This window comes from Alligator mississippiensis, chromosome 14 (genome assembly GCF_030867095.1).
Source record: "Alligator mississippiensis isolate rAllMis1 chromosome 14, rAllMis1, whole genome shotgun sequence".
Lineage (NCBI taxonomy): Eukaryota > Metazoa > Chordata > Crocodylia > Alligatoridae > Alligator > Alligator mississippiensis.
The window spans coordinates 35,714,948-35,729,685 of NC_081837.1; the positions used below are offsets into that span (position 1 = coordinate 35,714,948).

Genomic DNA, 14,738 nt, shown 5'->3' on the forward strand with positions numbered 1-14,738 from the left:
TTACTTTGCTAGCCACTTCCACAGGTCTCCAGGTCCTTTATTGTAAAGGAGGAGCTAGCTCCGTGGTGGTGACTCCTCCAGTAGGTGAGAGGAAACAGGCACCACCTTTTGGGTGTGTGACTGCCAGAGGAAAAGGGTTGTTTAAGTTCAGACGTCTTCTCAACTGTGTCCTGTGGACACATGCCAGGTAGGCTTAAGCTGAGAGGATGTTTGAGTTGTCTGCGATGTAGTTATACTCAAAATGGACAGGACTCTGTCGTACTTGGCTGTTCAGGGCAAGAAAAGCAGCTACACTTTAGACTTGCATAAAACGGCAATTGTGTGCCTGCAGAACTGTGTTCACTGGTAAGGATGGTCCTCCCCAAAATGCTATGATCCAGAGGAAGACACTACTCAGACCATGTTGGAGTGGAGAGAAAATTCCCCAGGTGACGAACAACTCCATCGTTCAGGAAGTAAACACGGTCAGAAAGTGATTGGATAATTAGGAAGATATAGCAGGTCCTGATGGTGAAAAGAGATTTGTAGGTAGAATAAAGTGTGTGTAAATGCATGTGAAGGCTCAAGGGGATGAATGGAGCAGAGCCCCCTTGAAATGAGGCACACGTGTCTACCAGGCAATGATTGAAACAACCTACCAGTGCCCCCCCGCATGTAATCCATTGTTACTTGGGTCTCCTGTCTGTTGCTAACTGTTGTACCTTTGTAATTAAAAGCAGAAGGTGTATTGGGGGCTGGGGAGGTATGAGGGGCAGGACAGCACAGACAGGATATAAGCAGACCTTGGGATTCATTTACAGCATGAGAAAAAGTTAGCAATACTCTGACCCTGAGACTGTTGTTCCCCAAAGGCAGCAGAAGGGGCTGCGATGGGGATGCAGTGCAATCACGTGCTGAGATCGCAGATGGGACGGGAGTTCTCCGCCAGGCAGGCTGTCCAGAAAGATGTGCTCTCTGCTGTCACGGGATCTGGGGAACCCTTTGCTGACACCTCATTATTATTAGCTATGGGAGCACTCGTGATGTCGGAGCATAGCATGAGACACGGTCCTTCCCTCATAGAGCCTGTGCCTGAGTTCTGGAGACGAAAGGAGCAGCGGGGACAACTGCAATGTCCCACCCAGATCCCAGGGCCTTGCCTGCCTCATGCATCATGAGTACAGCCCATGCCAGATCTGATATTAGAAATCGTAACCCAGTGTTTCTGCTTGCTGTTCAATGGCTGGTTGGTTCCTCCCTAGCTGCAGCTGCAGGCTGGTGGCAGGTGCAATGAGCTACGTGTCCATTTGGGGTTTGTTTGGAAAGTGCTCGGGCATCTTTTGGAAGGGGTGTGGAAGTAAATAGTCACAGGGTCTCCTGTAGGATCATGGCCATGTTTTAGGTCTGAAATCAACAGCAGCAGCAGGACCAAGAGAGGGAGCTCCTGTGATTGTGGAGAAATTAAAGGGATTTCACTCTCAAGGTCAGTCTCAAGGACTGGGCACAGCTTACTCGTCAGTCCCTGAAGCAACATTCCCCTTCCATCAGTGACATTACGTGGGAAGGGTGTGTTCCACGGGGCTCTGAAACGTATTCTAATAAAGATAAATTTCCTCCCCCTAATCTCAGCCTTTGGGTGTTCCTTGTTTTGGGAAGTGCTTTAAATCTGTCTGCCAGAGACATGGACTGCTAAAGCCAGAGACTGACTGCCACAATGCTGAGCTCAGATCTTCCTCGCGTTCTGCTGCTGCTCACGGCCGTGGAGCTGAGCTGGGGGTCCCTTAGTGATGAAGACGAGAGGATGATTTTGCAGATGCACAATCTCTACCGCTCTCAGGTTTCCCCACCTGCTGCAGACATGCAGAAGTTGGTAAGTGTCCCGTGGAAACTTTGGGGTCTTCCTGCGCCAGGCTAGTGATGGTCTTCTGTATGGTGGTAAGAGAATCCTTTTGCAACTGGATATGAAGGGTCTCTTATATGTTGAAACAAAATCTTGTATATTATTGCAATGGGGTGGAAGGGGATCTTCTCCATAGTATTTGATGTCAGTGGGATTTGGGTGTTTCCTGCATTTCCTTTTAAAATAAGAGTATCCTTTGTCTTCTGAAAATGTAATTTTAAAGATGCCTTCAGGTTCACAAATGTAATTGAATTAACTAGAGATCCAGGGGCATGATGGCATTTCTTTTCCCACTAGAACTCCCTGGCTGAGCTATGTAGGGTGCACAGTTAATGGAAATTGCTTCAGTGAAGAAATTGCAAGAAGCAAATGACCAAACTTTAAATTCAGTGGCCAGAGCAATGAAATCCTGCCTGAGATCTGGTAGCAGCGCGTTGTGCAGTCCAGCGCACGTCACTATTAAATGCTTTCGATCATGAATAGACTTTGTTCTCCAGAGAGTGAAATACAAAACTGAACCCCAAGCACCAAATTTCTTACTGGATTTTGTCTCTAGTGAGTTCTTAATACTAGGTGCTGCTCTCACAATACTCCTGACGGGTGGGTTCAATGCAAAAGGATCATCCCCTGTTTCACAATAGGGAAACCGAGGCATGAAGGCGTAACTTATCCCAGGTCGCGCATGAAGACGTAACTTATCCCGGGTCGCACAGGGTGTATAATCTTTACAACCTCTGCTGCGATCTGAGCACTGAGAGCCAAGCCCCACCACCCGCTTGCACTCGAGGTGCAATGTAGAGCAGGAACCATAGAGCAGGGCTTGTGTCTCAAAGGCAGGCTTGAAATTGCGCACAGAAAGAGTCACGGTGGCGATTGAACTAGGAACGGGAAATCGGTCTTGCAGGCCCCTGCTCTAACCGCTAGAGGGTGCTGCTACTTGGGTCCGAATCCTTGATTCCATTAAGACAATGGCAACTGGTGAATTAATACTTGCACCAGGCTTTGAAGGTGGAGGGTGCTGGCTGCTGATGTCTGCAACACTTCCCCCTGCAGCTGGTTCGTTATCATAATTTGACTCTTAGATCCTGCCAACACACAAGTTACCCTGTGTTAACTCCACTTTTGCGTGCAAACAAAACCCAAGTTACCTTCTCACTGCTTTTAGTTCAGGGATAACGGTTTGAAAAGCCCCCAAATGATTTAAGGACCCACGTCCCATTTTTGAAAATGTAGGCACGTGGAGTCCAGATCCTCAAGCGTATTCAGGCACCTAACTCAGTGGGATGAGCTCAGTGGGGGTTAGGAGCCTAAAAACCTCTGAGGGCTCAGGCCCCCTGACCTGTTTCCTTCTCACAAGGGACTTGGGCACTTAAGAAACAATGATTCTTAGGTTCCTGAGTAACTGAGAGTGATGTTGATCATTTCCCCGCTAGGTGCTTAATGAACCATGTTGTCTATTGTTTGTAATGCCCATCTGCATAACAACAAGGACCTTTAAATGCAGTCCTATTTGTTTAAAAAAAAACCTAGTTGCAAGCCAGTTTCCAGGGCAGAGGCAAGGATTTTAGCTAAGATGAAAAACTGATCATTCTGGATTCTAGGCTTGCTCTGAGTTGTGTTTCTGGCCCGACTGTAACTGGGGGATGTGCAGTGCACAAGCCAGCCCTGCATTTTGTGCTATAAAATGTAAGGGTAAAATCTTTGTGACCTGCTGCTAGTCAGTAGCTGAGGTTTTTTCTGTAGCACGGGGAGTGTTTGTAAGCCACTTGGCCTAGAAACAGTCCTGGCAGTCCCCTATAAACACCCTGTTTCTACACGGCTCTCGCCTCCATCTGGATTCTTATGGCTCTTTTTCCCTTGGAGAAATAAGATCTGTGCCTGAGTTCACCTGCTTCTGTAGCCAACCCCCCCGCTCTGAAGTCACCCTCTGCTTCTGTTTGGGACAGCAGAGCTGGTTGCCATGGAAATAGCTATTCAATGGGCATGCGCAGGCCAAAACCATATTTTTGGATGAAGCGACTAATGCAGAAGTTGAGTTTTCTGCCTGTGGAACCGAGCCCCATGCAACAGGGAGGGAGGGAGGGAGGGATAGCACAGCCCTGAAGTCGGGTCTGCAGCCAGCACCACAGACCCGGCTCTGTGCTGATGCGGTGGGGAGCAAGCATCCCCATGCTTTAAACCTGCCCCCTCTTCTCCCTCTGACAGGCCCGGCTCAGACCTGACTGTGCTACATAAAGAAAAAGGAGCCCCCTCAGCCTACAGTCCCTCTTTCACCCCACCACCTGCCCTGAAGATCTGATGGGGATCTTGGTAGCACAGTGGGTGCCTCTTCTCCAAACCTTCCTCCTCTGCTTGGGCTCTGATGCATAGGAAACAGGGATTGGGTTATAGCATCATCATGCCAACTACAGTTACTACCCCTGCCACTGGGCCCCAAGCGTGGCCCTGCCAAGTGCTTTTGGTCCTAAATGGAGACTACCATCTTCCTTTTCTTTCAGCAGCCTCTAGCTCACTCCTCAGCCATGGGCTAGCATAAGTCCATTTTGCATGCCTGGGTGGCATTCCCGCCTGCCATGCCCTCCCTCCTGGTTGGACTCCAGAGAAACTGCTGCCTCTTTTTAATGCTGTGAGAATGGAGCAAGCAGCTGCTTCGCAGGGTCCCCTTCATCCCTCCCCTGCATGAAAACATCTCCCTTTCTTTCCTAGTAACCGGCTTAGCAGGATGGAGCTCAGCTGGGCAAGATGCTGCTGTCAGTCGAGGCACTGGAGCACTTCCTTAGCAGGAAGCTGTCAGGCTGAATCTCCGTTCCAGCCCGTGCACCGCAGGGCCTTGCACAGCCGTGAAACTGGGCATGTCTCTTTGGTTTGTCCTGTTCCTCCCAGTCAGCCTAGTTACCAGTTTAAGCAGGAGTCTTGGGACTGCTGCCCTCCTTCCCAGCAAGCTACCTCTCTTCTCTGTACCTCAGCATCCCCCTCTGTTCAACAGGGTTATATCCTGACTGGCCAGAGATGCTTTGGATCCAACACTGGAAGTGCCTGTCAGGCTGTTGCTATTTGATTGTAGTCTGTTGGCAATCAGGATTTTACCCAAGTCCCATTCATGTTGGTCCCCGTGAATGTCAGTGGCGTGCGGGTACTGCGTTCTCCTAGGCACATTTGGAAATCCCTGCATACAGCATTTTAAAGGCCCCAATCCTGCAACTGGACTCCACTGGTCCCACCCCTCCTGCCCTACCTGTGCCACTGATGGGGATGAATGGGAGAGTGTGTGTGTGTGTGTCCAAGGGCCCAATCCATGCTCCCAGTGACTGGATCCCATCTAAGGACTTCTATTCCTGTCTTCCAACATCCTGATGGTGACTTTGGGCTTGTTCCAGAGCTGGGACCCAGACCTTGGCACCTTTGCTAAGGCCTACGCAGAGAAGTGCATCTGGGACCACAACAAAGACCGTGGCCGGCGAGGTGAGAACCTCTTTATCATGATGGAGGAGCTGGACCTGCAGCTGGCCATGGAGGACTGGCACAGCGAGTACCAGTACTACAACCTCACCACCACCAAGTGTGCCACGGGGCGCATGTGTGGCCACTACACCCAGGTACCTGGATCCAGGGCATCTGAGGGGCCTTGTGGGGATGGGGCAGGAGCTGTCCCTGGGACTCGATCCCCCCCTAGTCTTAGTGAATGTTCTCAGATGCCAGGGCAATGGACACAGCATACAGACCTCAGTAGAAAAGAAGAGAGATGGATGATGCTAAGCACAAATTACATAGTTATGGGGCATAGTGAACAGATTCTCATCATTAGAGATCTGGTGGATAGGAGCCCTTGGGATGACGAGCCTTTAAAGCAACCTATGTATTCGAATGCAGCCCTCTGGTTACTCAGAACACTTTGGTATCAACTCCTGAGCGCACACCATTAGGGATGGGAGCAGGCGTCAGGACACAGGCGCCTGGGTCCCCAGACCTGTTTAGATCTGGGTTTTTCCTTCAGTTGATTATGAAGACAGGGTCTTCTCTTGCAGAAATCGGTTGTGGAGTCTGAGCTGCACCAGAGATCGGGGCATCTGGGTTGCCCAGGCAGGCTCATCTTGTGGTCTCCCTTCTGATTCAGCTGTGCGCTCTCCCTACCTTACACCAACAGGCCTAACCCTCCTCTTTTTCCATGTTGCTTCAGGTGGTCTGGGCAAACACCCTGCGTATCGGCTGTGGGGCACACTTCTGTGAGACTGTGGAGGGCATTGAGGAACGTGACATGCACCTGCTGGTTTGCAACTACGAGCCCCCGTGAGTTTGCACTCACGAGAGCAGCTGTGACTGTATCTTGACTGATCGCATCTATTTACTCTAAACATCCTCCCCCAAGCTTGGCCCTTGCTATCCAGTAACTGGGGGAAGCCAAGGCGAAGAAAACCCTGGGCCAACAAAATAAGACGATGAAGTGTGCAGTAAATGTGGTTGCCATTTTTGATCATTTCTAATCCTTATTAAGGGTCTTGCATGGATAGACATCCACTGACTGTCGTGGGCTGGGGGCTGGAATTTTATCCTCTCTGTTGTCACAAACTCAGTGTCATTTTCATCTGCCTGTTCTGCTTCTAGTGGTAACATAAGGGGACGAAAACCATACAGGGAAGGATCCCCCTGTTCTCTGTGTCCCGAGGACTATAAATGCATCAATTCGATGTGTGGTAAGTGAAGGCAGAGAGAGGATCTGGGTCTCTCACCAGGAAACGATTGGACTGGGAACCATGGGTGGGCTGCCCTAGCTGCCCCCATGGACCAGGCCTCCTGAATCCAACGGGGTTAGTTTCTGAAGGAGGAGCTGCTCCACAACTGAACGGGGGCAGATGAGGGATGACTGAATGGAGGGATGTAAGCTTAGTGCTCTGGCACCTGGTCTCACTGTCACCACTCGAGGACTCTCCTGTACCTTAGATAGAAAAGGCTTCCAACCCTGTTAGCAATCATCTCAAACTTCCTCCAAGGAAGTCTTATTCCAAAGGGGTTGGGGTTTCTCACCTCGGATCAGACCAGTATCCTGGGACTGATCAGGGATGTCCCTGGGCCCTAGTATCTACCTTCCCTTGCTGCGCCATGAGACAGAAGGAGAGGGGCAAATCCCAAAAGGGAGGCCTGTAGAACAGCTGCTTTTTTCCAAGGTCTTCACTGTCACACCACTCAGAGAGGCTGGGGTGCAGTTGGGTTTATGCTGCTCTGATGCTAACCCCTGGTCCTCTCTGTCTCTCATCAGAACCAAGTGTAGACTCAGAAGAGACTACTATACCCACCATGACAACAAAGCCTAGCCCAACCACTATTGCCAAGCTAGCACCTACCACTACCATTCGAACACGCACCTCCGCCACAGGCCGAGCACGTACCACAACCAAACCAGCACTGACCACAAGAAGCCCAACACCCACCACAGTCCCAATACCAGCATCTACTACTACCCTAACACCCACCACAACCCCCAAACCCACCACTGTCACAAAACCAGTACCCACCACAACCACCAAAACCAGTCCAGCACCCCCCACAACTATAAGGTCAACACCCTCCACAATGGCAAGGCCCAGTCCCACTACAGAAGCTGAGCTGACATCCTCCATAGAGCCCACTTTAGACCTGGACATTGAGTCCTCTCCAGAAATGCAGGTATACTCTGAAGAGGCAACAGAGGCTCTGCCTTTAGATCTGGACCCGACCTTCAGCCCTAATGCCACTCCAGAGGTAAATGGAGAGAGGAAGGAGGTCTCTTTGAGAGCTGAACAGGCTGTCCCCTCAGATCCACCTCCATCCCTTGAGCTAATTTCTTCAGAAGCTGATCTAAGCTTGGAAGAGGCCAAGCAGATTGTAACTACCCTAAAGCCAGTGCCCTCCAACCCTAAGGCGCCTACCCTCCTGCGTTTAATGTCATCTTCCAAAGACCTCACTTTCCAGTCCTTGTCAGGTAAGGAAGCTGTGGAGCCTGTCTGTGCCTGTCCCAACTTGAGCATAAAGACATTAGACAACTCCTGAGTAACACAGAATGCACTTGCTAAGGACCGGTACTGAACTGGCCTTCCAACTCCTCCTCACGCAGCACAGACCCTGTTCCCCGCACCTTCCCCTGCACGGCACCACCTAATGTTGGCAAGGATGGCTGGCACCACCTAAGCTGTGAAGCATGATCCTGCCTGCTCCCCAGTGTTGCACAAACAGTCATGACCTGTGTCTTGCTTCCAAAGGAGCTGCGTGCTGCTGTCCTGCACCATGGATTGCCCTTGTCCATGTGGTAGCACGCTGCAGAGAGTGCTGCATGCGCTGGGGTTGATTCTTAGCTGTGGGCTTCAGCCTTCACTCCCGGCTCCTTTCCTTCTCCCCACAGGTGCCAAGGAGACGGAAGACATATCACCAGACCTGACGCACAAAGATGGGCACCAGCCCAAGACTTCATCTGCCAGCAACATCCTAGAGCTCTCTTTTCTATTACTGGCCAGTTCCCTCCTGAGAGCCCTTCTGCTTTGAAGGTTCATTCTTAGCGATCAGTGCTCCGGTCAAGCAAATTCTCCTTCATTACTGACTGTTCCACTACACCGCTGGATACTTGGTGCACCATTGGCACAAGGGGGAAAGACTTTACTCAGCTAATGCACTCCAGTCTGATCCTAGTTATACTCACATTCAGGCTCCCTCACCCAAGAGGCCAAAGGCAGTCCTGTGAACCCATTATTCCCTAGATACCAATGAAAGGGGCATAGAAGAAAGCTCCCAGCTCATCTGTGGAAGGGCAGGAAAACTGGACAAAAGAAAGCTAAATCCCACTGTGTTTCTTCCTCCCTTATCCCAACCTGAAATTCCTTAGCTCCTACTGCAGCCTTTGACTGTGAGATGGGAGCTCCTGAATACTGGGCATCTCATCCTCCAACCTAGAGTTACTGGGTTTGGAGAGGCCCATCTCCAAAGTGGAAATGATGGGCAATCCCACAGCTCGGTGGAGCTGGCAGATCCTCTCCATCTCATTCCATAGGAAAGGCACCGTGTGTCATGTACAGGAAAAGGTCAAAGGTCCACCGACCCCAGCAGCCCGTCGGGCAAGTGGGGTGAAACCATTGCTTTCTGCCTGCCTCCCCCAAAGCTGCGGCCGCTGGTGCAGTGGATATGCAGGGAGCTCGGCCTGCCTGCTTCCCACCAGTCCAGCTGCAAAGGGCAGCAAGCTACTACACCAACCAGCCTACCTCTGAGGCTGCGCTCTGCCTCCCTGCTCCTCCTGCAGCCAGGCTCTTTGGCTCTGCTCCATCCATTGGGTGTCCCTCTCCACGTATTCCATATCCCGTGACTCCTATTTCTTTTTTTGTGCATGGAAGATAGTTCTTCTGTAGTAGAAAAGAGGAAATGGCTCTTTATAAAGCTCCCATCAGTGTTTTCTGCCATTTGTGGCACGACTTTAGGATTGTTTCCCTGAAGTGTACGATGTATTAAATTAGATACAGATTTTGGTCTGATATATTGCCTACATCAGGGGTGGGCAAGATGTGGCCTGCAGGCCAGATGCGGCCCTCCAGGCCATTTTATCTGGCCCGTGGGGCCCCTAAAAAATTTAGAAAATTAATATTTATCTGCCCCTGGCTGCCTGTCATGTGGCCCTCGATGGCTTGCCAAAACTCAGTAAGCGGCCCTCTGCCCAAAATAACTGCCCGCCCCTGGCCTACATAGTGTATATGTATATTAGTATGTATAGTATACTCCAAAATGAAGTGCCTTGGTAGAGTTTGGGCTTTAAGCTCATTTTATAGTCCAGGACTCGCTTTCACTCTGTCATTAGTGTTCGTTAGTTCCTGCCACTGCTGTATGTATCTTAAGATTTTCGGAAAGGTGTTTACTATATAGCACATTTCCCCTCACCCTCGGGTGGTCAAAGGGGAAAGTGCCACCAGGAATAAAGCATCCAGCAACTATTGGGTCCCTTCATTTTTCTAACAGATGAGATAAGGAATAGCATTGAAGCCCTTATTTCCTTCCTTGCAAAGGCTAGTGCTTTTCCAGTATGCCTGTGAAGTCCGTCTTACAATAAATGCCGTTGTGTAAACCATTGTTCTGGAGTGTACAGTATTTTCCTGACAGGGGCAGGGATCCCAGTTGCTGTGTATGAATTAAGTTCTTGGCTGCGTACTTAGCATTTGGTAAAATCGGTGAAAAGTAAAATGGCTTCTGTGGCTCCTCCCTTTTCCTTTTTTCCATTTTCTTCTGAATTTCCGTGGTGTTCTTCCCTGCTAGGGTCTTGCACTGCATGCTCCATCATTGCTGCAGCCGTATATTTGTGCATGGACTTGAAGACCTACAGGGAAAACACAGTTACACAGCTCCAGAGTGCTGACAGCAGTTTCCCTTTATTTCTTTTCATCTTGAAAATATTAAAAAAAAAACAGCCAGTCACATGTGAACTTCCTCTCTGCAGTGCTAATGCAAGCACTTTGATTTGCAAATGTCCACCAGGGAATATTAGACTATGGGCTGTTTGCTCTTCCGTGTTGAGGCTTGAGCTGTTAAATGTACAGTATAATGTGTGCCTGATATATATGGCTGGGAACATGGTGAAACTGGGTCCTGCATGCTGAGATTTCCTGATTCTCATGTGTCCTGCTTTGTTCTGGTAATGCCGCTCTGAGGTCGGGTATGCTTCCTCTCTGTTCATGTCAGAAAACTCGAAAGCCCCATTTTTGTTACAGGAAGAAGCCTGTGGGTTTTTTTAGGTCACTCAGAGCTGCCAGCTCCATGAGCTTCTAGCCGGCAGGTGGCGATGGTGCAGATGCAACAGAAAATGAAGCAGCTTTAAAGTTGCTGAACAAACCCAGGGAGAGTTTGAACGCTTTATTTAATCAGAAAGATCAGACGTATTTAAATGTTAGATAAAAATAAACTTGTGCCCAAGTGACTTGGGTTGTATGTGAACTCAGTCCGGGCTGAGCTTCCCTAAAGCAACTGCTGAGGCACATGCAATAGAAATGCAAGCTTTGAGCTTGATGATGGAAATGCAGATCATGAGGAACCATGGTGCTGCCTGGTTGCTCCTAGGGCTAAGCCTGAAATACAGCCTCTGCTCTGCATGGGGCAGGGATAGAGACCCTGTAAATCAGAAAAGGAACTGAAAAAATGCTTTTCCTCCCAGTAAAATGGCAGAATTGGGTAACTCCAATGCCTTGGCTAAGCCTGGCTCTCTGAATTGGTGACAGGGCTATTAGCTGGGCAGAGACCTGGCATTGCTAATTCTCCCAGTTGTATCCCAAGTCTTTCCAGAGAGTCGAGGGTTCATATTTTTTTAACCCGATTTCAGTGCTGCTGCCTCTTGCACAGTTCAGTGTTTCCTGTAAAGCTTTAGCTCCTGGAAGCAAATGATTACATGAGAGTCTTATATAGAGAAGCAGGCTGTTGGGCCATCTGGCTTTAGAGGGCAGCTTGAAACTGTGATCTCTAAAGGCTCAGAAATCTAAAGGCAAATACCATCTTGCTTGTATTTCTTTCTCATCTCAGTTTTTAAAGCCAATTCATGACGTTGGGGGTGGCAGGAGAAGGAGAGGGCGCGTTGAGCAGTTGGAGCTGGCAGTCCTGAAGAGGAGTGTTCTTGCTGGTACTGGGCTCTTACACGGCTTGGACCCTTCCCCTCCACCCTAGGGTGGCCATCGTAGAGGACAGTCCCGTTTTCTGCTATTCTGTCCTTTATTGGTACGAAACCTGACACCTTTATGCTCTCTATTTAAAAAATAGAGGACATAAAAGGCGTCAGGTTTCGTATCAAGAGGGGACAGAGGACAACAGGACTGTCCTCTATGATGGTCACCCTAGTCCACCCCAACACCCTTTCACCCTATGTGTCAGCCTCTTGAGTAGAGCTCCTGACACTGCTGTGCTCAAGACCCAGGTTTCGCACATGCCCCCAAGGCCTCCTCACCACTTCATTTCTGCTGTCATTGAGCACAGATGGGACCAAGTGGCCTGGGGTTATCTGGCAAGGGTGGCCCACCCACCTTTTCAAGCTTAATGCACCAGTGCTTTGCAGTTGGAGACAGCCACTGCTCTAGCCTCCTTGTAAGGGGGATTTATTTCCAGCAGTGCCAACCTCCAGCTTGTCTTGGGGTGAAGCTGGCGCTAGAGCGGCTGGTGCTAGAATATGGTCCTGCCGGGTTATTCTTAAGGGTACGTGGATGGTGAGAGGGACAGAGGAACATGCTGGTAGTGTGGGGAGAAGCCTTGGTTAGCAGAGGAGGAAGAGGACAGGAGGGTGATGGATGCTCCACGGTGAAGTCACAGCTCCGTTCCCCGGGAGAGGCAGCAGCAAGCATGCCTGGAGGAGGCCGCCGAGTCTTCAGCGCCCAGGCAGCTGGCAGGGCGTGAGGCTGAGAGTTATTCTGAAGCCAAGTCATGCACCAGGGTGGGAGCTGCAAGCACACCCCAGTGCAGCTGGGCCTCATGGGAGCCTGCTGAACACGCCGCCTCACGCTCCCCTGCTCCTGGGTACTAATTGCTCCTCTTTGCTGGCATTCGGCTTGCCAAGTTGCACTGCGGGCTGGAGAATGGGGCAGTTTGGCCTCTTTTTCCCTCAGCCATGTTGCTATGGCAGCTGGAGCTTTTTAGAACACAAACCCTTTTGTTAGCGGTGGGCATGGGCCAGCTCCAGCCCTCCGCCCCCCTCCTCCCACACTCTCTGGGGCTCAGCAAGCCTCTGCATTACATGCGCTTCACACAGGAAAAGGCTCCAGGGAATGGCACGGTGCGTTTCTGGGGTTACAGAGCTTGCTATGGTGACCGTCAATAGGAAGCCAGCTGCCTGCAGCACAGCACCAGAGGAGAAACCTTCATGCATCCTGTCAGCAGGTCCTCTCTGCTCAGCCGAGGTGCCTGGAGACTGATCAGGCCCAGCAAATTGGCAGGTGCCAAGGCGTGAAGAGAGAGTGGGCACACAACCCATTCAGCATGGAAATCACAGACCTGCTCTTTTGCATCTCGACAGAATATGCCAAGTCCAGCCAGCCGTGGGCGGTTACTTTAAGCATAGCTCTTATACAGACAGCTTAACCCCCGCAGGATGTGCTTTACTCTGCCTTGGCATGGCCCTGACTATTCAAGCAGTCATGAGCACCATCTCTGAAAATAACACCCACCTTTGGGATTTGTCCTATGCTGATGGCTGCACCCGGAGCAAATCCTAAGTGGCAACAAGGCCCAGGTCCTACAAACTCTTTTGTACCAATTTCCCCCCAGTGTATCACGTTACTCATTGCAAACAAACTAGTGGACCCAGTTGCCTTTTTGTCCCCATGTTCTGGATTTCCAGAGGCACAAACCATGGGGATTTTGTGAGTACTCTGGAACCAACACCAGCCCACGGGGCTGTTTATGTTGCCTACCTGCAATATGTGATGGGTTGCCCAAGCCTGCTCTTGGATGGGCGGATTGTAATTTTTTTTCTTTTAATGCCAAATAATTAGAGCAGGTTAAAAACGTGGGGTATGGAAGCAAAAACCTGCATTCATATTTTTTTAGCGGGATTCAAACTTTCATCCGAGAAGGGCCTTCCCCAGAATGGTGGTTTCAAGGCAATAAAATGACACTCTATTAAAAAAAGGACAGAGTTTATTTCCCAGAGGCCGTTTTCCCCACCAGCAGTTTATTCGTGGCACAAAATCCACTCTCAGTGATTAGGATGCCATTGCATTCATACAGGGAAAAAGCACATAGCCGTATTCACTTGACACAGGATACTGGAAATTAAGCCCCAAACAAGAGATGCTCCTTAAATAAGAAACAGCTGTGTCACCTTATCACCTGTGCTGGTATTTTGATGCCTTTCATGCACTGTTTGAATGGGAGCCTTGCAGCCAGATAAAGCATGTAGCTAATTGGTTTATAACCCCTGTGAAAGAAAGAAGCTGCAATTGCATGTCACAAGGGCATGCAGCTTTGTCAAAGAGCTGGATTTGGGGATTAGAAAGCAGCCCTCCAGAATAACAGGTCTGATCTGTTATCGCCAGCTGCTGCCACACGTACCTGCCTTTGACCCAGTCTCTGGAGTGATGAGGGTCTAGGCAAAGTGGCAGTGCATTTTAGTAAGCTGTATCCTGGAAGGTACATGAGCCCTCAGGCATCTCATCCTGCAGTACTTTCGCTATCAGCTCTGAGTGGCTGCCTGGTCTGATGAGCCCTGAAAGATTTGGATTCACCCCTTTGAGGCGGTGTTGCTTAGTCAGAACAGTCAAGGACCCAAACTAGAAGCCCATTTCTAAACCGAACGTTGGGTCCAGTCCTGATTCCCCCAGTCTCCACAGCCCTGTTTCTACAAAGAATGTGGAAAAGGACACAGTTCATCCAAGCACCCCAAAACTCTGGGAGAAAAGGGTTTGATCCAGGATCCGAATCCTTCAGAATTTGGGCCTCTGCTTTTGAGAAGGATGATGCATCTGACAGCTCCATCAAGCATTCATGTACCACCTAACCCCATGCTTTAGCTTCTTGGGCACCTTCTATCTTTGAAACAGATGGACAGAGATTAATTGAAGCAGATGGTGTCCTGTTCATATGACTGGGGCACAGAGATCAGTGATAAGCCTAGCGTTGCAAGACCCCAGGTTCCACAGGAGAAGCACATTGAGAAGCTGCCCAGGAATTTCATATCAGTGTGAATCCCTTGTTGGCAAGAACCGATGTCTCTGGATCTGTGTGGCTGAGCTGTTTCTCAGGTGGTTTTGCTGCTCTTCAAGGAAGGCAATAGACTGTATAGTTATCACCTGAAATGGGATGAAATCCCTCCCACCAAACTATACAACCTACTACCTCACCTCCACAGAGCAATACAGAGAACTCGCATACTCCACAGCCA

General features: G+C 49.9%; 1 protein-coding gene across 2 annotated transcripts; it reads left to right on the top strand.

Annotated features, from left to right (window-relative positions):
- Window positions 1-1,486: 1,486 nt before the first annotated feature.
- PI16 (peptidase inhibitor 16) lies at window positions 1,487-9,958 on the top strand. Of its 2 annotated transcripts, XM_006266195.4 has the most exons (6): window positions 1,490-1,849; window positions 5,257-5,475; window positions 6,057-6,166; window positions 6,482-6,570; window positions 7,134-7,835; window positions 8,253-9,958. In XM_006266195.4, exons 1-6 carry the CDS (start codon window positions 1,694-1,696, stop codon window positions 8,390-8,392), a joined length of 1,416 nt encoding a protein of 471 aa, XP_006266257.2. In that variant the 5' UTR covers window positions 1,490-1,693; the 3' UTR covers window positions 8,393-9,958. The 2 variants fall into 2 exon arrangements, with proteins under 2 accessions (XP_019348042.1, XP_006266257.2); XM_019492497.2 differs by lacking the exon at window positions 7,134-7,835 and having other exon boundaries at window positions 1,487-1,849.
- Window positions 9,959-14,738: the final 4,780 nt, after the last annotated feature.

Excerpts from the sequence above, each read along its gene's own strand:
- PI16 (XM_006266195.4), top strand. The coding sequence starts at position 1,694 with ATGCTGAGCTCAGATCTTCCTCGCGTTCTGCTGCTGCTCACGGCCGTG. Across the intron at positions 1,850-5,256 it reads CTGCAGACATGCAGAAGTTG|AGCTGGGACCCAGACCTTGG; the intron begins GTAAGTGTCCCG and ends GGCTTGTTCCAG. Across the intron at positions 7,836-8,252 it reads CACTTTCCAGTCCTTGTCAG|GTGCCAAGGAGACGGAAGAC; the intron begins GTAAGGAAGCTG and ends TTCTCCCCACAG.